Below are 27930 nucleotides of genomic sequence, written 5' to 3' on the forward strand. Positions count from 1 at the left end.
CAATCCCAGAAGATCATATATTTGAAGACGAGTAAAATAGCTGCTACTTTATGAGACTTACTACGTTGCAAACAAACCAATTTATTGCTGAGTTAAAATATTACTGAATTCTGCAAAATATGAGGGGGTCCCGTACCGTTCAGTTTGTAATCGACGGCACCAATTCATGCCAGTAGGGATGATAAAACAGATGGTCAAGGCCCTGATCTTCGCTTCGTTGCTACACAATCCTACACAATCTGCGACCCTTGTGAAGCACACACTAGTGTGAGCATGATTGAAAGTATACAAGAGTGGATTATCTGTGAGGACAAAGCAAAAACCTCCGTACGTATTCTAGCTCGCAGGCTTAGCTGAGGTTCCTTGAAAATTTCAAATCTGTAGCTCATTGTATTCTCGAGATGTCCTGCGGATAGAAGGCAAACCGATAATCATTGGTCAAAGAGTGAGACAATCACAGAAAAGACATTTTCACATCACCCAGGCATACAAGAGAAATTGCGTTAGCGTACTGAATGATCAGCTCAATGCCCAGCCAAATTGCTCTGATCATGCTCCACCTCATCATTATTGTGAATAGAACTAATTTTTATCTATGTAGAAATAACTTTTCATGCAAAATTTAAAGTCCGGAGATGAAAACTTTCAAGAGATAATGTTCATTATATCTATATCAACATTATACTCTGACATTTTTGTTAATTAAGTTATATTTCATAGCAGTGTTCAAATAATAAAAGTTCCTGTGAGCTATGGAAATTACGTAAATAAAATCTTGTAACCGATTTACTGCATAACGATTATATTTCTTTTTACTAGATGAGTAAAAATGTCACCTGTTAAAAGCTCATATGATCGCTTTGTTCACTCTAGTATGATCCTTCATATGATCTGTTATGTCAAGAGTTGTATTTATTCTAATATTTTCTCATTGGCATCATGGCTACACATAAGAAAAATATAAAAATATTATCTAACGCTCAACCAAATCACTAGGAATACCCATCATGGAACTTAGTATTTCTCATGTACAAATAAAACTTCGTGTAAAATGCTACGTTGTTAGGTCAGTTCGTTTTGAGGACATCGTGCGTGCACAATAATCACATATTTCCAGCGCCAAGAGTGATAATAGGCTTCGCTAACGCTTAACCCTCCAACTGTTGTTTATCAAAATTTTGATAAACATAACCCTTAGCGGATTGTTGTTCGTCAAAATTTTGATAAACAAACATTCCCTTGCATAATCACTCACAACAGTATATTCCGGCAACGTATCGATTCGATTCATGCACCATTGGATTCGGGGAAAAAAAGCCTAAGGAAATACTATAGTTTTATTCCTCTTTATATTGTAGTTGCAACGTACCAAGTTTGTAGTTTGGAACGTAAAAGATGTGACCGCCATGTTGTCGATGCCGTCTGAGTTGTTGATGTGACGAGTCGTGTTTATTAGTAAGTTTTAGTAGGTTTATTTGTGTTTTAGTGTTGTGTTTAGTGTGTGGTGAATTGTTAAATATTGCAGTAGTGCAAATAAATATATTTTAGAATAAATAAATTTCTCGAAAATTTTTCGCTAAATTTTTGAGTAATGACAAAATGAAACTTTTTTCGACTCTTCAAAAAAAAAAGTTATGGAATTTATTTTACTACTGCTGTATATTTTACTTCATTCTGAGTAATAAAATATGCAATATAACATGTATAGAAGTAAAACTGTATTAGTAAAACTTTTATTAGCAAACTCTTACATATACACCCTATTTTCACAATTTTATGCGCATCGCTGCTTTTTGTTATATAGTGTTATTATAGTTTCATAAATTTGTATAATGCTTATGTGTTTCTGAAACTAGAATAAATTTGACACACAATGTTACTCTCACTTTTATAGTTTTCTTACTATAACTTGGTTTGCTAGGTATGGTCCCCCCCAAATAAAAAAAACAAAAATGTAAATTTTGAATTTCATGGAAAAAAAATTTTAGTAAACATTTTTTTAAGGCCAAATTTAAATACTAATATTATTATGTGTTTAATTCTGAACACAAAAATATATACTTCTATATATATATTACTTTTAATTTATATTTTTAATAAATTTTTTAAAAAACCCTTGCACGAGGCTCGAAAACATGCCGCCACTACAGGAAAAAATGACTGCCAGTTGGAGGGTTAACCAATTATGTTTATTTCATACTAGTTTTCCAGAAATACTAGTAATATAAATCATATTTTTTATTTAATAGCCTAATTAAACATTCTAAAATTAGTAATCCATAGCTCATTGATTTGTTGATATTCATTTCATATTACTTAACTGTTACGCTGAGCCTTTCGATTTAACATTTGTTCATTTAAGATAGCTCCTGTCCTATCAAAGCGAAATATTTCAAGAATTTAATTGTGTAAGCAATATTTTAAAGCAGCGTAAGCCAGAAAACTTATGTTACTTATGACACCTGCTAACTATACTAACATTTCACATATAAACACCTAGTAGCTTGGTATTTGTAATGTAAATTTTATTTCTGTTTATCTTTTACGCAAATTAAGTTAATTTCTATATGCAAAAGATACAACAAACTATATAAGTTTTTAAATAGTTTATTCTTAAAAATGTAACTTGAAACTTTGTCTATTTAATTAATCAAGATACGAGTACGCTACACCACGTGTTGCGTGACAGAAATCGCATGCAAAAGTTTATAGTTAGTTAGAATTTTATTCTGATAATTAGTTTTCCTACATATATGTTACATGTTAAAAGTCACTGGGTTTATTCGTTTATTCTACTCAGTTTATTTACAGATTTATTTGTCCTGTTACTTTCTTGTTACCATCATAGTTTCCGATAAAACCAATTCAACATAGAGATCATCTTGACGACCAACAGTATTCAATCGACGCGTAGTCAACCTCTCCACCTGACCTAAAACGAACACATAGCGATGTGATGGATTTTCTCAGAAGCTGCCGATGAGAGGGGACACCACATTTTTTATTGACTGTCTACTCCCTAACTCTCAGCAAGATTCCATAGATAGACATCGACCATCATCGATCTTAATATAGCCTTGATTTTAATAATGATCCGTACAAAATTTCTGGTCTATTTATGATCGTACTTTTAGCCATACACTATTCAACAAGGTAGTAGACGATACTGAAAAATATATCTTTAATAATTTCTTTGAAACCACAGATTGACTGGACTAATAAGAGACTGCATTGCTCGTCGTTGTATCTGGGTCCTGTAGCTTATGACCGAATGAAAGGAGCGTTATCGAGAATGCTTAATGACATGGTTTGGCCTCGGGAAAATGTGTGATGCAGATTCCGCGAATGCCCGTCCTTTTCGTACGTCGCGTCGTTTTGATGAGGATGCAAGGCCGAATCCAACCTGCCGAATGTCAACTGCAAGGACCTGCCGAATCCAAGGCCGTTATCATCTTTGCACTCCTATTCCCTGTTCGCTACACATTCCATTGCGTAGCATATGGCCTTTGAATAGTAAGCAAAATGGCATAGGTATTTTTACGAGATTTGTAGCTAGCCTTCTGATGATATCCATTAAATATAAATTAAGTCACAATTTACAAAATATAAAAACACAAACAAAGTTCAAAAGTTCTAATATACATCATAGAGATTCTCAAAGAACGTAGTACTCATTTAGAAAATAAATATGAATATTTTCACATGCATTTGTAACTTAATTGAAAATTTCAGGTAAACTGTAATCACACAGCCCTTGCGATCAAAGGTTTTCAGCCTATTTTAAATTTGAGCGATTAGACTTTTTGCCATTTCTCACTCCCTTCCATAAAGGGGTTATGTACCAAAAAATAAATGGAAAAAAACAAACAGTGGTACTTAGGCAGTAGTCTACAACAGTTTATAGAAAAGGACACTTAACGTGCCCTGTGGTTTGGTCGAGAACGTGGAAGGAGTGTCCCTAGCACGAAGAAAATACTTTCGATGCACAAATTGGCCATCCCTGAATATAATTTATTACTAACAGACCTATATTGCTACAAAAACCATATTTAATGTTTCGAATATGTGTGAAATATATGTAAAGGTGATATGAATATAAAATATGTCTATAGTTGCCATACGTTTGACTTTGTCTCCGCGCTAATGTTGTTTTGATGTCTGTATATCTGAGAAGAACATCAGTTGTATGAAAAATTCTGATAAATGCTGAGTATCACTCTATTTTCCTATAACTGTTCTACCTTGCGCATCAAAAAAACTACAATTTAGTCCTTTATTGGTCTTAAAGTATCAATTAGACTATTTTTATAAATAAATATCAAATTGAAACTATTTATTCGTAGCATTGAACAAATGAGTTACACTTATAATTTTATGTTAAGGAATTATAAAACAAATTTAATATGCAATTAAATTAATCATCGAGATAAATAAAAATTAATTAAGTTTTAAAACGTAAAATAGGGTTTAACATCTTAAAACCATTTTTATATTCCATAATGCCCATAAAACAATAAAATAACCATAACAGGGCAGTGACCAGAAAACAATTAAGATCAATAAGTATTTCTCTGTCCAAAGCTGTTCTATCCAAAACTGATTTAAATTTCGTATGAACTCAAAATTAAAACTACTATCATCCAGACATAATAATACATTAGAGGAACAAAGTGACTTTAGTGTTGTACGATATGTAATGCGAATAAAGTGTAATGGGAGTAGTAAGACACGATGTTTCTTTTTAATCACATGACTCTAATATCAGTGATTAATGTCTGTCATCGCTAAATTTCCGTACCTCTAGTACTCATGACACTTCTAGGGTAATTCCAGTACTCCTCACTTGGTTCCTTAAGTACTCACTGTTTCTTCAGAAATTCTGTTACATCTAGATTACCACATAGTATTCATGAGTCTTCTACGGTATTTCCAATATTCATAACCCCTCCTGATTTCCTTCAGTGCTCTTGACTCCCACAGGATTCCTGCAGTATTCCTGACACCTCATAAGTTCCTCCATTATTCTTGATACCCAAAGAATTCTATAAAGAAATTCTGATACCTCTAGAGTAGTTCTAGTAGCCGAATCATGACATTTCCTTCAATACTCCTCTAGAACACATTTAGTCCACCTGTAGTCTTCATGAATCCTTCAATACTCCTGACATCCCTAGAAATAATCCAATACTCTTGACACCTCTAGAGTTTCTACAGTATTTTTGATGCCTATTACTTCTTTCAGTACTCATAACACCACCGCGGGATGCCCGCATTACTACTGACACACTGTAGTTCTGGAGCCCAGTATTCATGCAGCCCAAACAATCTTCTGTCTTGCTATTACCAATTCACTACGGTCCTATTGGTATTATCCTGATATTAGATAACTATTTCTTGAAAAACCGTAAGTTTATTAAATTTAAGTTATTAGAAATACATCATTGTAGGCTACAGTAAATACCGGCTGTTAATTTCAATTTCGTAAGCCATTTACTTACGGTTGTGTTTGCAATAATATAGAATAGGTGCACACATAGGGATCGTACACAATTACCTCACTGGGCTTAGGGGTGTTTACAAATATCTTACGGTGTCCAAGTAAATGTGCCCTACAATGCCTATTTGTATTGATAGTTAGCTTACGGACCTGGTGCACTTAGACGGGATAGAGTGTGGAATATAATTTTTAAACAATTTTGCACCCAGAGAACACATTGAATTTTGCCTAAATACGATTAATCTAAATAAGCTTTAAAGGTGTTATCCTAGATATTCTCTAATTATGAGCAGTAACCTCAATAGATGTGTACTTATCTGTTTTAAAGCCACAGTAAGTATATCTAGTATCTACAGATAAGAATACCAGTCGAGGTTAACTGAATTAAATATTTATGATTTTCTTGTAACGATGATCATTTCTGCCATATTCTCTGTATTACCGGAAGAAGGCAAAACCATATCAATACCTTTTAAATCTATTAGATAATATTGGAAAATTGATTAAGAGATACACCTTTATATTTAATATTGATACAATTAAGTAGAACAATATTCTTATTTAACCTTTATAGAAGACTGCAGAATTATTTATTGTTCTAATCCAAACTCGAGCTTATAATTGAAAGTTGAATGATCTTATAAAGCTTAACTAAAATAGTCTTCAATACAAATTAAAATGAACAATAATACAATTTCCTAATTCCTTCCAAATTCAGGCGAAAATCTTAAGTTATCTATGTGCACGTTACACAGTAACTATTCAGTAAACATTGATAGATTCAACTCACCGCTTTGAACTCTGCCTGTTGCCACAGCCTTATGAGTTCGTAGAACTCCCTCTGCCTGTTCTGATGGGCAAGACCAAACAAGCATGGACATTCGAAACCATGAGTGAGCTGGCAAAGTGGCCTTAATCCTTTGAACTGTTTCAAGATGGCATTTAGATCTGAAAATAATTCTACTGTCAAATATCTGTACACAATCTGACAAATATAAGCATTTATGAGAATTCAGTTCTAATGTTTACGAACGAAATCATGTTTTACTCAGTGTTTAGGGTTTTGAATAGAAGTTTTGAATTTAAGCACTCGAAAAATGTATAAAAATATTATTCTTTTTCTTTAATTAACATTTATGATTATTATTATTATGAACTTATAATCAGAAAATTCAATAAATAATATTTATATTATTTCAAGTTTGTACTTTTTATCAATATGCCTCACTAGTATATTTTATAATTTGGAAACCAATAGGTTTACTTGTTTGTGACAATGTTAACTGGTTGGAGAAAACTTAGAATATTACATTTCGTCATTGAATTATTCTATCAAACAAGGTAAATTACACTTAAAATCGCATAATTTGAAAACTAGGGTAATGATCTAAAAGGGCGTCAACGCTAAAGGATAACGAGACTATGGGTGAGTTTTTAACGAAGCAATTAAGGGCTCTTCTAATTAGAATTTAGACTAGAGTTCGCACTGTCAGAGCATAAACTAATCAAGCTTTTAACTGCTTACCAATTTTTTACTTACTACTAAAATCTTTAATCAAAACTTTTTACCTTTAAAATCTAACCGTAAACTATTTTTGTGTTTAATTGTCTTGGAATTATCATGACAACTTACTGGGTGATATGACAATCTGTACCAGAGTTCTAGGCAGAGCCTTCCTCAGTATATCTAGAGTCTTGATGAGATTCCTGCGGTGTCGCTCAGGTGTTGTTTTCGCGTCTACGTAGCAAATGTCCACACAGAAATCGTTGGAACCCATCATCAGTGTAATCAACTGGAACATAAATTTGAATAATTTAATTTTAACATATTTTTTTAATAAACAGGACTTAGAAACACTTTTAATCTGTGAATTATGGAAGAAGTCGTTGGATGAAATACTTGGGACGATATATGTTAGTACCGTACCAAACTACATATTATGTATTGGTTGAACTTCAAAATAAAGACGAGTAAAAATATATAAGCTCTGAAACGTTCTTATTGGTCAATAAGCCAGAGATGTAAAGCCCTAACAAATAAACAAATATTCGCTAAAACAAATTTACCATACTATACATGTCAATATACCTTTATCAACAACATTAGCAAAATTCACAGGTGTGTACACAGTTACTATAAGTCTTTAAAAACATTATCAATTGTAGAAGGTTTAGATGCGTTAAACTTTTATGTTTAGTGTAACCTCGAAATAAGTTCGCAAGTAATTAAATATAAGATATCCTGCTAAATAACTGCAATATCATACCAGGCACATTTGAGATAAGTGATGGACTAGAAGATATTCCCATCTCCTAGTCCACATTATAATAATTGTCTTAGATTTAAAGAAGAGTTTTATAAGCACGAATCAAATTACTCAAACGTCTATGCATCATTTTATGTTATTTTATTGAATAATTCCAAGACATTTAGTAGCACTTGAACTATTAAAGACTAGTGATGAGGAATTCTAAGGTCGTAATCAGTAGCTTTTTTAGTGACAGTAACCATGGTGAAATATGATGTGGAGCTATAATTTTGAAACTGAATAAGGCATACTTAAGGCACAATTTCAATGTGCTAATTTTTAATACAATGTACAACATAGTAAATTTTCAATAGCAAAATATTCATATAAGCTATCACATCTATGACATCCACATAAGATTAAATGTAAAAAAGGATACTTTCGTCTGCTCCGCTCACCTCGTCTGTACTATTAGTTGATTTTGTTGCTGAAGTTAACTTGAAAAACTAATTGAGAGCCAAAGAGTATGTTTTAGAAATGGCGAAGCTTCTTCAATTATATATACCAGCTTTTTGTGTATGGTGACTGAACAATTTCTAAATAATTGGAGGGAAAGAACTAACATAAAGCTTTATATTGTAATAGCATTCTCGCCCAGCAAATCAGTCTGGTTCGAGTATCTGCACAGCAAGTACTCTTTGTCCATAAATTTTTATTGAGATTATATTGATATTAGCAACCACTAATATTTAGTAATTGGAAAATCACACCAAAATACACAGCCAATATGTCTTTCCTTTCTTTGCTATAAGTGGTATAGTGTTTGGATATTTTTTTATGGTTTTTAGTGTTAGTTAAACTGGTGAAATTAATTAATTAATTAACAACATGAAACATAGGCCAATATTTTACTGTATTTTAAGAATGTATAGTATTGTATACTTCCTCATACGAAAAAAATAAAAATTGATTGTAGTTTCATAATATTTCAATTCTTTACTTTTTAATGGTTACAACTGATAAAAATGATAGGCAAGAACTTTGTGAGTTCCAAATACTGAGAAGAGGTTATTAAAATTAAAAACAACTCTCAAAGAATTTACAACTTTGATCACCTTATTATAACAGGTGATCAATCTCTCCAATTTTTCTATATTTACAGACTTTCTATAAATTTAGATCCGTTTATGTGCAAAGTTTGACATAAATAAATAGTACCAATACGCATTACTAACACTAATTCGTATGAATTCGTCTTCGTGGCTAAGGCAGACTAATTAATCTAAGTATACCATTACTCCAATATCGAAAGTGGTTGTTTAACTGTGTCGGTGTTGAGTTATCATCTTAATATGTTATATAATTCTATTATTCTATAATCGGTATAGAGCGAACCTTCCAGTCGTTTTTTAAGTCGACCCGAGGATCTGAGCGAATTCTCTTGATGAGTTGTCCCGCCATGTAAGGCAAGTCGTTGCTCATGGCTCCTGCCTCTCCCGTGTTGAACTGTGACGCCCGGTGGTGAGACAAGGAGTCCTTCAGCGAGTATCCGACCAGTTGAGGGTTGAACTCCTTCAGCATATTAGGCAGTGTCAGGAACTCCCTCCATGTCCCCTGACCACCTTTGCAATAAGTTATATTTTTAGTTCCGGTTATAAGTATAGCACTGTACATCCTAAACAAAAACTACAAATTAAAGTTGATATAAGAAAATGTACTATTGGTTTTCTGACATTTAAATTTTGTACAGGCATTAAGTATAATTACTCCATATATATGATTGTACTTCATTTGCATCTTAAGTTATGTTGTCTATTTTTATGCCAGCAAATCTGGAAGAAATCTAGTAATAGGTTTTTAAACCTAAGGGAAGGATTAGACTTCAATCATCAAACCGTAATATTACATATTTTGTAACATATATCGGTGATAAATATCTGAAATCCTCTTACCTTTTCAAACCATCCATCTTCAATAACAAACTTTAAACAAAGAACTAATTTCAAACAATTTCACAAACAAAATTTTAGCTTACGTAAATATTACAATTTTTTCTTACAAACATTCAGCGGTAATTATATACAACAATATGAGGGTATAACATATACATCGATAAAAACTAATGCTATAATTCAACATTTACATGTGCTATTCGTTCCAAGTCGTAGCTCATGTTGCCAAGTATTTGTGAGTAAGGCTCACTAATATTATTTGTTTTCGGATATGAAGACTTAGTTTAATGCATGTTTACAATATTAACATTAACTCGGCTTTTCACTTGGCTCTAAATACAATTTCGACTTTAGTAAGCCACACAGTTAATTTTGGAAAAAAAATCAGTTTTCATATTTGCTCAAAAACAATTATCTACAAATTTCAAGAAAGTCGGTGGATTGGATCAGCTTTAACAACACATTTCGTTATAGTATGTTTTGTGATAATCAACACTGGAACGGTGCTATATTCTATGCACAGGTAGAGTTGTTACAATCATGTGATCACAGTAAGCATTTTCACTTAGCTGACACAATAATGTTGTTTTTAAAAAGAATATGTATGTGTCTTATCAAATCAAAGTTTATAAAAGGTATTAAAAAAAATTTTTTAGCAATTTTCAGATCAACGACTTTGGATATTACTAGAGAAGAACAATGTTAAATATCAAAAAACGTTGTCAATTGTTATAGTTTAATCATTAAAAATTTATCATTTTAGAAAGATCATTAATTTACAACCAAATACCTGTTAGCTATCTTTTTAAGTGTATACTTTTTAATATTTATAAGTTTAATTAGAAACAAATTTAAATCATATTTTTTTAATAACCTATAAAAATACAGAAAAACTTAAATTCTATTAGACACGTATTGGTTATATCTTTAAAATGAGACTTCTCTTGCAAATTTAATACAAAAATAAAGACATAAAACTTTATTTTAGTTCAAGCAGTTTTGGAGACCACGGTTTGTTCACTATTCTGGCTCAAGAGTGCGCTAAAACGCTTATTGAATCTGATAAAGCTTCTACAAAATTTGTAAGTCTTGCAGCACCACCTAAATATTTTTTATAAAAATTATTGTTTCAGGTATTTGAAAAAGCTTACTGTCTAAAAAATAAAAATATAAATGTTCTTATATTTATGTTCTAATATTTATTTTGGTCTTCATCAGTTTTAAAACTACTTCATTATCACGGAGTATATATTAGAACTCAATGCACCAAATTATCATGGTAATACTGACCGATGGACCATGAGATACCCCTGTTCTCGGTATAGACGTGTACTAGGCTGGAGGCCGCAGCCCCGTTCCCGGCTGTGAGGCTGTCTCCCAGAGCCCCCACTACGTCAATGTCCCCGGGCCGCAGTCTGTGCACGCTGACCGGCCTCGGAGTGGAGCGAAATCCCTCAGTGCGGCACGGAAACGGCGTCGACTCGCTGATGGTTGGCTGTAGCTTCTATACATGGACATCAGAGTATTCTATTATGGGTTGGCCAGATAATATTCAATCATTTGTTTGGCCAATCTGGACTTTCATAATTATATATTATACATTGCTGGTGGCGTAAGAAAATGTATGGAGTAATAATAATGACAGCTTTATTGCCGTAGACAATTTATTACAATATTGCATGGTGTACTTCATTTAGATTAATATATATATATATATATATATATATATATATATATATATATATATATAAGTAAAGTTAATAAAATATTTAAATTAACAAATTAGTACCCATAAATATATAATACTCAATTGTAAAATGCTTATAATTGTAAAAAAGTGTACAAGGTAAAAAGCTAAAGTGTTACATCTAACGACACCTCCAACCCAACAGAACTGATTAATACTCGTAGTCCGCAAACTCACCAACAGAGTAGTACAAACAAGTAGAGTAGGCTTCTTGCACGAGTAGGCGCTTTAGCTTCCTCTTAAAAAGCTGTTCCTTTTTTCAACAAGCAATTTTAAGTAGCCAGAGATATCCGACAATAAGTAACAACTTTTAATATAGCATTATATAATATATGTTTCTTAAAGTTAACACCCGTTACATGTTCACTGGTATGTGGATCAAATAAGGAAGGCTGCAAAAAGCGATAAATGATTGAGGTTCCTCACTTCTTCCAACTTTAACACAAATGTTTGGTAAGAAACCCCAAGTGTAATAGATTAGGACCCTTCTCTGGTGAAAGCATTGAAATGCTTGACTTATTGCAAAGTTTAAACAAGTTGTCGCTCCTGCTCGTTACAGCGGTGCCCTGTACCAATTGAGTTGATCTCCAAATCCACTTATTTATTTGTGACGTTGGGGATCAACTATTTATTAAAGTATACGTATGGAGTATTGGCAGGTTCACATTTCAATGGCCAATGAAATATTAAATGTCACAGTCTGTATTACATGAATGACTCATGCTTGCATTTATTTCCGATTAATGACCATGTTAATTAATTGAGAAACACAATCCTACGAAAAAGGATACACTGAACGAAAATTTGCGAGCGAACAGTTGACTAGCTCGGTATCTTGTGTTGGAGTAGGATGATGGTTTAAATCCGGGATATTCATGTTGGAGGTGTACAAAAACAATTGAAATATTGTATTAATTAAACTTGGTATCAAATTTATATTTAAGCCAAACTAAATTAATTACTGATCCTTATTAGATCAAACATACAATAGAATTAATGTTAATTCATTGGGTAAAATCCTCATCACCATATAACATTCCTATCATGTCTCAATGCTCAAGACTTTCATTGGTCTTTCAATGGGAACAGGGACACACTTAGTGAACAGTGAAATCCGTCCAGTATTATTTTTGTTAATCATGAACAATGGGAGAACATCCTAGGTCACCGTATCCATGTGATCACGAGAATTCCAAGAGCAGTGTTAGCTGCAAGTTTGGCATAAACTGCACCTACAAACTCTTTGAATAAGTTACGTTTATTGGGAGAATACCCTTCCCTGTAACTTATTCTGCATTGCAGCAAGACAGGTTTTATACGGCCTCCAACAGTGCGACTCCTGAAGCCTTGATATTAACATAAACATTCACTGGGTACAGTTCCGGTCATTGGGAACTGTACAATATACAATATACAATTCCTCATTCTCATAGACTTTACTATTCCACTGTAATGTATACAGAAACAGAAAATAAAATCACAGGTACATTATATAAAACTATTATATTTTAATTAGAATTAAACCCCAAAAAGAAATAAAATATCACTGAGTCTAAAGAAAGAACCAAGTTTTTTACTCTAAAAAAAGAAGCCTAAGTTAATCTAAGGATAATAAAATATATACCACCTTTTTGGGGGAACAAGTTTAAAGCGAATTATGGCGACCATAAGCGTTTGTCTCTTTTTATATCAAAAAGTAACTAACAGCTGTGATAATGTTCGTTGATGCTATCTCTTATTTTCCAGGAAATATTATGTGTTCATAAATCATCAATTTGTCATCGCAAGAATTCTCAGATAAGCTGTAACTTCGTATTGTACCCAAAATATGGTACAATACCCAAAATATGGTAAATATTGGTATTGACCAATATATTTACTAATATCTTTCCTGCTTTCCGATATCACAATCCTACCACCATATGCAGAAAAACATTGACTCCTATAATGTATGGAGTGAGAGTCACACACACTGATATATATATATATATATATATATATATATATATATATATATAATAATAACAGAAAATAGAACATAAATATCCTCTATATTTCGTCTTAACAAGACGAACTCTTTTTATGTCAACATCAAAGACACCGGAACCACAAAAGAGGTCTGTGTGGTTCACCACGAAACCATTCAGTATAATTGGCTAATCAACAGCACAGACTATCACTCAAGGAACTGGAAAAATCCTTTCTGTCTGTCTGTCAATAATGAAATACGTTATAAAATGCAGGAATTTTGAAAACTGATATCTCGAAAACAATCTAACCTATAAGTCAATTTTACATGAAGCTTCATTTTTGCATGAGGAACATTGTGCTCAATGATAGGCATGTCACTCCATTCGATTTGGTAAGCGTTAGTGACTATTTTTTCTATCTTATGGGCAATTAATTACATTGAACAATAAATACATTTGTAAACAAACCCAGTACAGTCGTAATATAACATGTTTCGTATTAACACATGTAACCCAGCGGAATGAGCTATATCTGTCCTAACTATTCCAAAACATACAACAATACAATCATTTTATGTGAATTCGTGTGTAGACTTCTATTATTTAACACTGAAATCTAATCTAATAAGAAAAATGAAATGTCTTGTGTAGCAAGATATCTGGAGAAAGAGTTTATCTCTAAACTTAAAATTTGGATGAAACTTTATTTCTACACAGACAAGAATAAGTTCTATTATGGTGCATATCCAACCATAGAATTTGGCTGAGCGTCATTAAACCCTGTCACCCAGAAGGCTGACATAGTTTTTTTTCTTTTTTGCTAGAGGATGTAAACCTTTATTTTCCGTATGAATGTCGGTTGTTCTATCTGTCAATAATTAAAGGAGCAGGTATTTTGTATTGATCCACAAGAAATCCTGTTATGCAACACGTTGTTTGGCGTACTTCTGCCTTGTCTAAATAAAAAGGTGTTCTCATTGTCATCAATCTTCTTTCTCACCACAGCTACGTTTATATGCAGAAAACTCAGTTACTCCGCGGTGCTTTTGAATCGCTTTTAAAATATTATATTGCACTCAGCTGTGCACCAGATCATACAATAGGCCACACAGGTTTCATTTGTAGTATAGGTGTATCTGATGTCAAAACGATGTAAAGAGTTGGTTTTGAACTACTTCACCGCCAATTTTTTGGATCTGTTCAGAAGGATGTGAATTTCGTATTCTTGAGGAAGTCTGTGACAGTGTCAGATTTCAGACGATGCACTAAGCGGAAGGTGAAATGGAGCTAAATTGAAAATTCGAAAGAACAGGAGTGATTAAAGCTATTTATTTATTATTTTGTTTCATTTTTTTCTAAACAATATAATATTGTTAAAATATATTAAATCTTAAAACTGTTTGAGTTGTAATTAAAATCTGTACATAAAGTTTACTTTAAGACTTAGCAGTGCTCACTTACGATAATCTTGTAAATTTAGAATGGCAGCGCGTTTTTGCAAACTATAATCCAAAGATATGTGTTGAGAAACTGGCAATTGGAGTCCCAAGGTTAACAACTTAGATAATAAACATTGAAAACAGGATTATAAATAATATGCTAATAACTTTTCAAAATTGTCAGATGTCTCGTCGTAATTAGCCATCGTCATTTGATTTAAATATCTATAAACTGACTACTCATGGTAATTTAATGAACAAACCATTAATTGCTTCTATCTTTGTCTACCATAGATGTCACTTTGATTTAAGTACTGTAATGGATACGTTTTATCCTGATAGTAATTGAAGAGGAAATCATTAGTATTCACATGGTAATATAAGCCTTAAACTTTAACACGTGTGCTCAAGGTTGGTTGTTATAGGAAAAATTAAATGTGCAATCAACCTTATTTAAAATTTGCTAAGTAACATTGTTAATTTTTTGAGTTATTAATTCGTCAGTGCGCAGTGATTGGATAGAGTAAGTACGAAAAGTGCACTGCTTTCTACGTTCCACTTTTAATTTATTCTTTTTTTAATAACAATTTCCTAACAATATGCCAATATGTTTAAATGTAACTCCAATGACTTTAATCCGCGTAAAACGAGTTCTAGTTTCAATCACAATCAAAGCGTTTGAAAAAATAATGGACACATTTATGTTTACAACAAAGTCCATACCTTATCTGCCTTCAACTTATATCTCTATGAGGAGAGTATCAGTCTTTTCTGAAATGTTCCCGTAGTTACGAAAAATATTCTATACACACCAGATTGCAAGAAATTATTTACTAAGTTAAATCTGACATCCTGGTTGGATCTCATAATCTAGACTATGGAACACATTTTCTTAATTATGGAGACATTCCAGAAAATAACAATAGTTATACCAATGGAAAAATATTTCATTATGTAACTTTTAAATTGGCAGTAAAAAATCTTAAATTTTTAAAATATGAGTAAGATGTTCATAGTCGTCAATTTATTTAATTCAACGCAATTTTTAGAACTAGTATTTCCCCTCTTTTTCTGTCCTTTTTTACGGATTTAAGGAAATACTCAACATTGAGAAAAACGACGTGAAGAGTCTGTATAAGAAAACGTAGACGAGATAGCAAAGAGAGAAATACTGTTATGATGATTTGAATCTGCATTGTCCCTAAACAGAAAATCAATGCATTTAACAGTGCAGCAATCATACCAGCTGACTTTTCAATTACCCTAGTTTGGTTAGGCCAACCATTAAAGGAATCCTGTCGTTTCCAGAAGACTTAAGAAACTTGTCCATTAAGGAATTTTTCCTTTGTCTATGATAATATTAGATGTTGGAATTTGTTTCGAATTGTGGCATCCAAAAACCTGCTTATCTCTGATAAAAAATAAATAAGTTCCGTCTCAATAACTTATAAATTTAATTTATCGTGGATCAATCAGAGAAGAAAGATTAAAAATGAGTTGGTTCTGAACCAATGAATAGCATGCTTTATCAGTTTAGTGAATTGGGACAAAAAATTAAATTCATTTTGCTCTTAATTATTCTACAAACGAAGCGAGTCGCTTTTATTGAGTATAAATTGGAATTTGAGCTGAATCCTTTTAAAATATTAGTAGATGCCAAGCATTATTATCGCAAGTAACTCTGGTGTGTTACAATGTGTATGTGGCAGGAACAAGTAATTAAAACCTGTATAAAAGTATCATACAAGAGGTCAAATTAACTCAGAACAACAATGAAGTAGTAAAAACTTACTTGAAGTCTGCCGGCCCTGTTGAACAGGCCGGGGTCAGAGGTGGTTCTGCCAATTATATTGAGGAAGGCGTCTCGCACCTGCTCGAATCTCTTCAAGCTGAGACTGACACGCCAGTTGAGGTCAAGGGCTAGACTGCTGGCAGACCAGTAGACCAGTAGACTGACCATGGCGTAGGGCCACACCTTCATCTGGTCATCAACATACAAACAAATAAATTATCAGGACCTTAGTTTGTAAGTGGATTTCTGTGATATTTTTACGAATTTGCAAGCAAATTCTTTTTTAGAATCGGGCAGTTTAAAAGTAATAGTATTAGTTTCAAAATTAATTGGCAGGGATTTAAAAACATAAAAAATTATCTTTATGTCGGTACTATCTGCTGTGACACCAGTAAATTATATTGCACAGTTATAACATTTCAAAAACCCATTGCAAGAAAAGGACAGCTGATGGCAAGTCACGGAACTTTGAAAGTATAATACCATTTGAAGTTGCTAATAAATCAAGATATTTTTAACGATCTTCTTTAATAAACTTGTAAAGCAACGTAATCCCGATGAAATAACCCCTCCAGTGCCACGTCTAGTTCACTTAGAGTGTCTTTACAGGCCCACTCTTCCTCTCATCACCAGCCTAGATTTTGTAAAATTTACAGCCTGACACTGTATGAGTCTAAATCTTCAGGTATCTAAATTTGTAGGTAAGAAATATGTTTACTGTTAAAAAGCGTTAAAAGTATGAATAAATAAACGGATTTACCATAGGATGTTTGAGAATTAAATATGGTAACCAATAATTCTTGTTTATTGCTAGCAACACACAAGGAATTAAAATAAATTAAGAAGTATATAAATCATAAAATATAGCTAGGAAAGACCCTAATACCCACAATGCTGACACTTATCATTTCACCTCGTAACCAAACTCCCGCATAGATGGGTGAATTAAGTTACATCATATCCCCTATACTTCTTCTAATAATCATATTATTCCCCACATCAGAGTTCAAATTACTACCATGAGAACCCTATATTCACAAATATAGCTGAAATTCCTGTAATCAATTAATTAAATATTCATACAAATACGATTAAAACTCCGCACTTATTTTTGCCTGTCTTTCCACACGATACCTTGAAAACGAACAATAGACTTAAAATTTGATATGTGCGGCTTCTATATAAGCACCATATTATGATTTCAATAATGGTGCTTATAATAATCAATAAGCAATCTCACTTCACAGGATTTGCCTCAGTGTTACCGATATATTTATATTGATCAGATAACCATGATGGGAACAAAATAACTGGCAGCTTCCGCGCTAAATAATCACTCCCAACGAAGTAAACGACGCTATTGACCTTGGAATTGTACTTACAGAACCAGCCCTAATCACTAGTAATCTCAATACTTGGTAACCTTCGCGTCATATATATATATCAATAAGATAGGTATTTCACTAACAAGGAGAGTCTCTCGTTCAGACTGTATCGGCCTACAATTTTGCACACAACACACACACACACACATACACACACACACACACACACACACACACACACACACACACACACACACACATATATATATATATATATATATATAAATTTGATAAAAAGATAATAGGAAAAAGATAATAAAAAGATAATATTTTTTTCTAGATACTTATACACTAAAAACCGAAAAACCGACCGTCAGACACTTAAATAATTGGCTGAGCGTTACCGAAGCCTGTCACTCGAGGAGCTGAGGAAAAAACTAGTTTCTGTCTATCCGCTCGATACATTGAAAACGAATTGACCTATTGACTTGAAATTTTCCATAAAGCTTCAGTATATTAGCAATATTGATTTTATTATGGTGACTGACATCCCATAGAATTTTGCTGAGTATTATATATATATATATATATATATATATATATATATATATATATATATATCAACACACCACCATTATTTTTGCGATTCAATGTTTATTGAAATTTATACATATATATAAACACACTACCATTTTTTTTCTTTGAGTTTAAACAAAATAAATTATTTGTCAACGATGCTAGTTTTGTTGGAGGTCAAAAAGAATGATTATCAAAAAGGGTTAAACCTATAAAAAGATAATTGTTTATAAGGTTATATTTTTTTCTAGATACTTATACACTAAAAACCGAAAAACCGACCGTCAGACACTTAAATAATAGGCTGAGCGTTACCGAAGCCTGTCACTCGAGGAGCTAGGGAAAAAACTAGTTTCTGTCTATCCGCTCGATACATTGAAAACGAATTGACCTATTGACTTGAAATTTTCCATAAAGCTTCAGTATATTAGCAATATTGATTTTATTATGGTGACTGACATCCCATAGAATTTTGCTGAGTATTATCGAATGTATGTACGTTGGTCATATAGGTAACCATGATGGAAACAAGAAAATACCAGATGGTTTCATTTTTAAGAAAGGTTTCTCTATTGAATTTAAGTAAAACCAAGTGGTATGCTTATACTATATACATTGGCTCTCGACTACTAGGCTGCAAGTGCTGCAAGGTGGCAACTTGCTAGGTACTGGATATCAAATGCGAATGGCTGGATCGTAATTATATCCTAGGTGTCTGACGTGTACAGTCCACTGGCACATAAGTAATATTTCTTTCAGTAATAACATTTAAACTGTAATGTATCTTATCTTACTTATTATCTGAAGTGCTTTAGGCCACTACTTTTCCTGTAGATATTTTTGTTTTGAAAAATCATGATGTACGTACTTATAAAAAAATATTTCCGAAAAGGGGGCACCTTAGCGACAACCGAGGGCGACGTCTTATAAAAGTGTCCCAGACCTCCCATGCACTAAAAACTGTGGGATTTACAACCACCAAATACATTTTATACATACTAAATACATTACTTGCTGTTCGATACAAATGTCCACTTAAACTATAATTACTTTTATCATTTTCAAAGAAGCAGTAAAAAACATTTAACATTCTAGTGTCACTATTATAATTTAGGTACAGCCCCTCAAAGTACCAAAATTAATTAATGAATTTTTTTGTAATTTTGATGAGTAACCGAAAAGTTTCAAATTCAAAGTTAACCATTTTATATTTTACATTAAATATATATTGAAACTTAGCATCGCTTAAAATTGCTTGTTAATACATAATCTTCAAATGACGGTAAAAAAACTGTTTTTTATATTTCCTTCAAATATTAAAATTAAACCAAAGGATTGGATTTAAGAAATTACTACCATTACTAAATTACTGAATATCAAAAAAGAACTTTACAATAACAGAATATACAAATGCTTAAAAATATACTGTAAAAATGCTTCTGTGATTGGGAAAAGTATTAGTACTAGTTAGTATAAAATACATCAAGGTCAGTTGCGCTTGCATCTCTTTCATTTTTATACTTTATCTTCGCAACATATCAGAATGACATAATCACTTGTTTGTTCGTCACACTCTAATGCCCAAGCAGCTTTTTGCTGCTATAGTTATAGAACAACTGGTTGACCTTCCGGTTTTTTTTAATAGCATCATGTATTTCGTGTATACTAAATAATTAAGGTTATTCTAAGTTATTCTGGGATAAACAACTCGTTTTGGAGAGGCGTATGATCACGATACAAAATTTACGAACCAATTATAACAGTAATATGGTATAATCGATATTAAAACGGCTATTAAGACTAACTGTATAAAGTAATTCAATGTTATTGGATAATTTTGTGACATTTTATTGCAGAAAATCCGCCCTAATGTATTATTTTGAAATTTCACTTATCTCTCGCTTTAATAATATTACATCGTCATTACGATTGAAAAAAAAACTGTTGTGTGTTTGCTATAAGGAATATTAGTATCGCAATGGTACCCATCCCCATAACGATAAAATGCAGTCGTTAAGAATTCACTAGAGCTTCGGGCTACTAATATTAACCAGCAAAACTAGAACAAACAAAAATCTACTAACGTAATAAATGCAGTTACATAATACGCTCTTTTCTATGACTAATCACAAACCAGCCGATATCCGAAAGCAGCCTACTTTACCCGTTAAATTTTGAATTTTATCTTCAACAATGTCTAATACTTTAATCTAATATTGATATAGTAAAACAGGTCATGAAGTTGAGACAATCCCTTGCAACCCTGTATATAATGAAGTAATAAAGCAATTTAAATATTAACTTCCAGTTACTCACTAAATAATACATCTACGAGTTTCTACAGTTTAAGTTTGCTCAAGTTTGTTTATTGAAGACAATATAATGATCATAATGTCATATTTTGAATAGAGCAATTTAACATTTATTGTGTATTTGTTGAATAATAGTGTAGGAATGGCGAACTCAAAGACACGTTGAGAGATTCAACAATAAGAAACTGATTAAACAAAAAATTCTTTTTTTACTATCTGAAACAGCTGCAAGATCACGGAACAGAAAATACATTTTACACGCAAATACGTACATTGGCATCTCTAAATTTATTTTAGGCCCTTAGTAATAATTAGTACAAGTTCGAAATTAAGTTCCAATAAGCAACAGACCTATTCATTATATTTTGAGGACCTATATATACAGTTTTTTAATCCATCTAAGAATCCAAATATAGTAAAAAAATTGTATAATCTCTCTCTGCTACACCTTACCTCATCTGGCGGCTCATGACTCTTAGTGACTCAGTTATACAATAGAGACTGCCCCCCACGACCATGCCGCCGCGCTGCGCCACGCGGGGCGATCAACCAAGACACGGCCGGATATTTGGAAATTGTCGCTAATCAGCCGAATCGTGATTAGAGCAAGCAGCCCTTTGTGTTAGGACTGTCGCCTTGCAGTACACTCAGCAGATTTACTGTACATCTCTAAAAAAATACCTCACTTTATCTATATAGTAGATTTTGTATTTAATCCAATGATTTTGTGCATTAATGTCAACGAAAACTTACACAGATGACGATATCAATCCACCAATAAAGAACACAGTAGATCAACTGATCAACGCATTTCATCGCATTAAGACATTGCAATTTACTTATATATTCTATATTTTGTAGAAAAGGAGAACCCGATCTCCTTCCGTGGACAACTGACTTGTGTTATGATTTTATCAAGCACAATAAGGGAATGAATCGCTACTGTATAATTTCGATAGAACTGATAAAAATTGATATGGTTACAGACGGGATATCAACCTGCACTATCTATGACTCGGATCCGAAGTCTGCCGTCTATACCACCCGACCATCAGCTCTCAATTGTGAAGTTGATTGAACATAAAACACTCACTAACAATTATTAATAATAAGGACGTACTTAACCAAACAAAGGATGGAAATAAAAATGAGGAATGAACTATTTGAGCAGTACTGGTTCGGACTAAGTATAAATCAATCTATTATTTATGCTGGAAAACTCGACTTAACGTTTCATACCCTGAGGACTAGAACGAGTCTATACTTGACTGGCACGAAACACGTTTTGTCTTTCCTGACTATTTATCTCCAAGCATTTCAAAATTTTAGCAATTCAAATTATACAGTAAAAATTATGATAACTAATCTGACTGTTCTACAGTTCTGAGAATTTTAAAGTTCGTTAATGGCTTCAGAAAGAATTTTCTTTGAAAAAAGTAATTTAAAATTAAAGACTTTGCTTATAAAATGATTAGTAAGAAGATCTTTGAACAATGTTGCGTACTATGACAAATGTGGACAGATGTTAAACCGCAACTGAATCGACGTTTACCGCAGCAATGTTGAAATATTTTAAGAAGTTAATTGTGTAAGAAATTGTTCTACGCGTTATGTACAGGAATATTTTGATGTTAGTTCGTGTACTGTCTAGTTTCACAAGTAATACAAACACTAATTTTATCAACCTTCTATCTTTCATAGACTTCAACTTATCACCTAATGTTTTACTATTCCTATTTAGCGCCACCAAAAGTTAATGATATTTCTAAGCTTGACTTTTCAAGTTTATATAATTTCAGTACATTGAAGAAACACCAACCGATACCAATAACGTTTTATTTTGTGTGGCCTTTTCTAACGCAAGGCTATCTCCTTTAGACACATCACAAAAGTTTTCATATTTTCAATTTAGTGATTAAATTAAGAATAGCAAATTCAAGCTCCATCTTCAACATTTATATAAAGTGTTTATAAAATCTATTTCTATTTTCATAAATTTATATCAATATAATTGTTTATATGATGACGAATGACGAATTTACTGAACAGAAGAAAATACAGGCAGTTTGAATGGAATGTTGTCCGACCGGTTAAGAAGATTTTATTGGGGAAGTTTCACAGACCAGTCATGCTATTAAACATATTGTAAATAAATTCCAGACAACAGGTAGCGTTTGGAGATGAATAACGTTCTGGCAGGACTCCAGCCTACACAAAAACTGTCCATCGGACTGAGGAAGCCATAAACTCGTTGGACCGTTTGATAAAAACTTACGTACAGATAGAAGACAAAAAGCATATAACATTTAAGTATTCCATGTGCTTTAAGATGATGAATGCAGATAGAGAAGTTATGTGCTATGGTCTGTTCAGGCTGTTCTTAAAATTAAAGTCTTCTAAAGCACATTTTATGAGTAAAGAAACTACGATCCACATGTATATCCACTGAAGTCAATGTCTGATGCGAGTAAAGCCAAAAGTGTATGAATCACACATGTACTGGAAGACAATATAAATGGTGCCATCTATGAGTAAATGCAGCAGACATTTTTGAGCTTAATTCGTGCAAGATGGCCTTATCTTTTATCTACAAGATGTTGCAAATTTTTAGGATCTATTTAGATCTACCACCAATGCATTTTTTCCTTTGGTATTTTATAAGGTCCATAGCGTGCTCAATCGAGAAAAAATAATGCATTGAATTTATTCTGCTCCACAAGAGATTATACTTGAAAGAACATTACGTTCTATGCCAGGACTTATAGTATAATAATAATAATACTATGTTGAAAAATTTGTTTCAGTCATATGTAAAAACTTTACCATTAAATTAAGTCCGATAAATAGTTTCTATTTTGAAAATGGTATGCGACTTTTTAACCTTTTGTTTCATAGGTAACAGATTCTTAAAAAATATTTAATCTATTTTGTGTAATCAACGTCGTCAGTTAATCGTACATTAAAACGAAAGGTATACAAAAGAACCGAAATCTGTAGGTTTCATAGGGATTTGTTCGGTTTCTTTAGTATTCCAACTTTGAAAAGAGAGCGAATTTTGAAAGGTCAACATAAAAATGCTCTTCATATTTTTTCTTCAATCACTTGAACAAACCTGTACATTCATGCGAACATTCATGTACTTACATAAACAACTCAATGGATTTTTATATTGCTTTCCGGATAATGGATCGTAAATTATAGGAGCAACACAACACGTAGCTGCGTAGTTGGAAAAACGACTGTCTACCAGCACTAACCATCACGTGTGAGAAAACATCCTGACTCGTGATTTTGTTTGACTTTGTTGAGGTTATTAACGTAAAAAGTAAACAGTAGGTTAAGGCTCTGAATACTGAGGGTAAATGACCGCAGTCAAGACGATATCAGCAAGTCACCGGATACCTCAGGCAGGACAGTGACATTCGATAGTTCAATAATAACCTTCAGGCTGGCCCAGAGCCGTTCAAGTTCAAGCGCATACCCATACAAGGCCTTCTGTATCTTTCACAGATCCACTTTATTATTTACGTTGAAAATGTTGCCTTTTTGGCAACATATAATTTCTTAGTAAAATGTGTCGTTTCAACATTTTTACATGTGGTCAATTTTCATGGAAGAAACTCATAGTTTGTCATCTTATCGCATGTTTACATATTATATGATCTGGATTCATGCGCAAGTTCATGTTCCAGCGCATACCCATACAAGGTCTGCGGCATCTGTCACAGATCCATTTCATTATTTACATTAAAACTTTTGCCTCTTTGGGGTTACTTCCCAATGTTGTAACTAAATTACTCTTAACGATTCTATAACTTTTTTGGAAAATTTGTCGTTTCAACATCAATTTTTGGAAGAAACTCAGACAGTTTTCATCTTATCGTATGTTTATATATTATACGATCTGGATTTACATGTAAATATTACTCATAATTATTGTTATAGACAAAAAATATAAATGTTCAATCAGTTGTCACAAAATATGCTGAAGAATGTGCTGATTTTTAGCTATCGAGTACGGTTAGAAAACTTTTATTAGAGAAAGATTTTACTGATTTTTCAACTTTTAAATGTGGAGGTTGTTTTTTTTTTTAGTTTAAATAAACTCCCGTCTTCACGTCTTTCCACAAATATTTTGATTGATTTTACTTTTGGACGTTATTTATAATAATTGACTTATAATGACTTGAGGAAAGAGAAACAGTACAAAATAAATGTAACGGTAACTAAACAACATTTTACAGGAGTTATATATTGATATATTCAGACAAGAAAGCATTATGTCTGATATGGATTAGGTTCATTGAAAGTTCGAAGACGATCCAAAACAAGAATTACCCAAACACCATTCATAGAAATTCACATATACAAACTGCATGAAATTGAGATTTTATTAGTTAAATTTGGTTTAAAATATGTTATGCAATTATTTATGCAAACTAAATTAATAACGATTCCTTAAGCCAATTGGAATTCTTTGAGACAGTTTTACTTCAACATTTTTATTTTTATTTAAAAGTTCATGAAAGTTAAAGTTCTAACTTCTGGGATTATTTTTCAATCTACACAAATACAATTATAAACGAATTATTTATTAATTTATTTATGGTATATTTTAATGGATCACTTAATTGAAGAAGGTTGTCTCAATGTCTATGGCATTCATTGAGAAAGTGATCGCTAAATCTTTTGAGAAGATGCACTTCATCAATTGAGTGTCCAAACTCTGCTGAATGATGCATACCTTTCTAGTTCCCATTGAACTGGAAGTTGATATAAATTTGGATAATTTATTAGTTAACAAGACGTAATAAAATTGGTGGATATGTTGTGGCTTCTCGAGTGCAAACAGCTAAGGTTAATAAATATAATAATGATATTTAAGAAAAGTTTATTGAGACTCTGACACCATACATAAGGTTAATATCGATTGCAACCAAAATTTAAAAAGTGTCTTACGTTGCCTTTGAGACATTCTTTGTTAGAAGTTATAATAATGGGTATCTCTCAGCTATAAAATAGTGTGTACATCGTTTACGTACATGACTCTTCATATTCTTCCATACAGATAAGATGAAGACAGTTATAGTCTGCACATGTTACTCCATTGTGTGCAATATTTGAAGAACCATTTTGTTTTTACACGGTATAACGTTTTAACACATCATGATCGTTTCGCGTATATTCACAGAAGTGTCTGTTCATGATTGCACAACAGAATCCAGCTATGCCTAGAAAACAACGACATGCACTTCGAGCGTCATCTTATGTACCGTACGCTAAGAATGTAGCCAGGCTCGAGCGCATGGTTGAAGCGATATGTACTATCGTAATAAATACAGCTTTTCAACTAAATTATTTTCCTTTTTGGTCTCTTAATTGCCTAACTGTTTGTAAAGAGTAAATTGAAACTTCCTCTTGGTACCCATAATACAGTTTATTCGCAATAGTGTTATAATGGTTAGATATAGAAAATAACTTTAATTTCGAAAGTTATTCAGTTTTGTACGGCCTTTCATTTAATAGGGCGGAATCCTCCCCATTACCGCTTAACATTTTTGGGTTATGGGTAGTTTTATATTAATATAAATAAAATTTTACAATCTTAGGCAATTTCAAATTATTTTAATACAGTTATGCATTTGAAAGCTTGTGTCTTGCAGTATCGAAAAACAATTTTGTCTTGCTCTAGGATCACAGGAATGGCAAAAATAAAAACGAAAATATTGCTTCCAAAATACTTCAGACAAGCAGGAAATAATAAATTACGCTCACTTAAATTACGCCCAAGTAAATCTCTGTATAATTAGTAAAAATTATTAAATCGCTTTCAATACCTTTACGGACATTAACTACGTAATTTTATGCTATGATAGACATTTTATGAAAAATTAGCACATGGCTTTTAGACTTACTATAATTGTTACTGATAGAGATAAATTCTTAATTAATTGAGAATAGTTCTTTTTATTACTACACTAGTATTTATGTCTAAGCTAAGTGGTTTTACGAAATAGATAAGGTATTTAAAAACAAAAAGTAACAAGAAACAAAAGTTTCTTTCTAAAAAGTCTCTGTACTGGAATAAAAAGTTGTGATTTATTGAATGAGGATAGAAATTTTTACTCTAATAAGCTTTTAGTTTTCTGTAAAATAAAATTATTTGTTTAGTTTTAAGAATAAAAGAAACCAAAGTTATTAACAGCGATTGGGAATATATTTCGTAAAAGTGTTAAATGACTAATAATAATGTGGTTATTGCCTCTTTAAGCATATGTTACAACCTTAATAGAGACAACCTCCTCTTCTGAATATTCTGTTAAGTGCCTTACTATCCTTGGACAGCAAACATTAAACCAGTAAAAAACTATACATTATTAAAAGTCCCCAGTTAACAGCCTTTCTTTATTTTACTGCTTCGTTGGAAGCAGGTCTATAAACATTAAATCATCTCATACTTACCAACTTCCTTATCCCTGTAATACACCGTTAGATAATACTATCCCCATAATTAACATTTTAATTTATTTTCACTAACCTTCTGTACTATGTACTCAAAGGTGAATTTATTTGTGACATACACATTTCAAAGAAACACCCGCAAGTAAGCTGCTATTTTTAAATGCTGCAAACTCTATTAGTTTAATGTTTTGTGTACTTCATGATGCAGTTGGTGTCGACTTAATATGAGATTGCATGAGATTATTTAATTTTTGTACAATTTAAGTCGACCCACTCGTATTTTCGCTAGTTTCTGATTATAAACAAAATTAAAAACTATAATCGATATAAGATTTCTTTGTTCTTCCCACATTACAGAGTTTCTTCTAGAGAATCACCACAGTAACCTTCTCAAAACTAAAAATTGAAACTTAATGACCACGTTAATCAGTACTAAAGTTTGTTATGATTTATCCGTCATTTGCCTACGATAGCCTATTTAATTAGTTTACAAAACGTTTTTGACAGAAACCTAAAACCACATGCAAATTTTATAGATCTTCCCGGTAATCAAATCCTAGACCTCGCCAATAGCATGCAGCAGCCGTACTCCTACTACCGCAGGAGTGA

At 32.3% G+C, this 27930-nt stretch overlaps 1 protein-coding gene across 1 annotated transcript in view; it reads right to left on the reverse strand.

The window, feature by feature from the left end:
• Positions 1-27930, reverse strand: part of LOC124359167 (phospholipase B1, membrane-associated-like) — a 57066-nt gene that overhangs the window by 3193 nt on the left and 25943 nt on the right. Inside the window, exons 2-6 of the mRNA XM_046811682.1 lie at positions 16647-16835; positions 10989-11202; positions 9142-9368; positions 7131-7290; positions 6288-6445 (exon numbers count right to left, since the gene is read on the reverse strand). Of these exons, the coding sequence (XP_046667638.1) occupies positions 6288-6445; positions 7131-7290; positions 9142-9368; positions 10989-11202; positions 16647-16835 (948 nt within the window). The remainder of the gene's footprint in view (positions 1-6287; positions 6446-7130; positions 7291-9141; positions 9369-10988; positions 11203-16646; positions 16836-27930) is intronic.

The sequence above is a fragment of the Homalodisca vitripennis genome, chromosome 4 (assembly GCF_021130785.1).
Source record: "Homalodisca vitripennis isolate AUS2020 chromosome 4, UT_GWSS_2.1, whole genome shotgun sequence".
NCBI lineage: Eukaryota > Metazoa > Arthropoda > Insecta > Hemiptera > Cicadellidae > Homalodisca > Homalodisca vitripennis.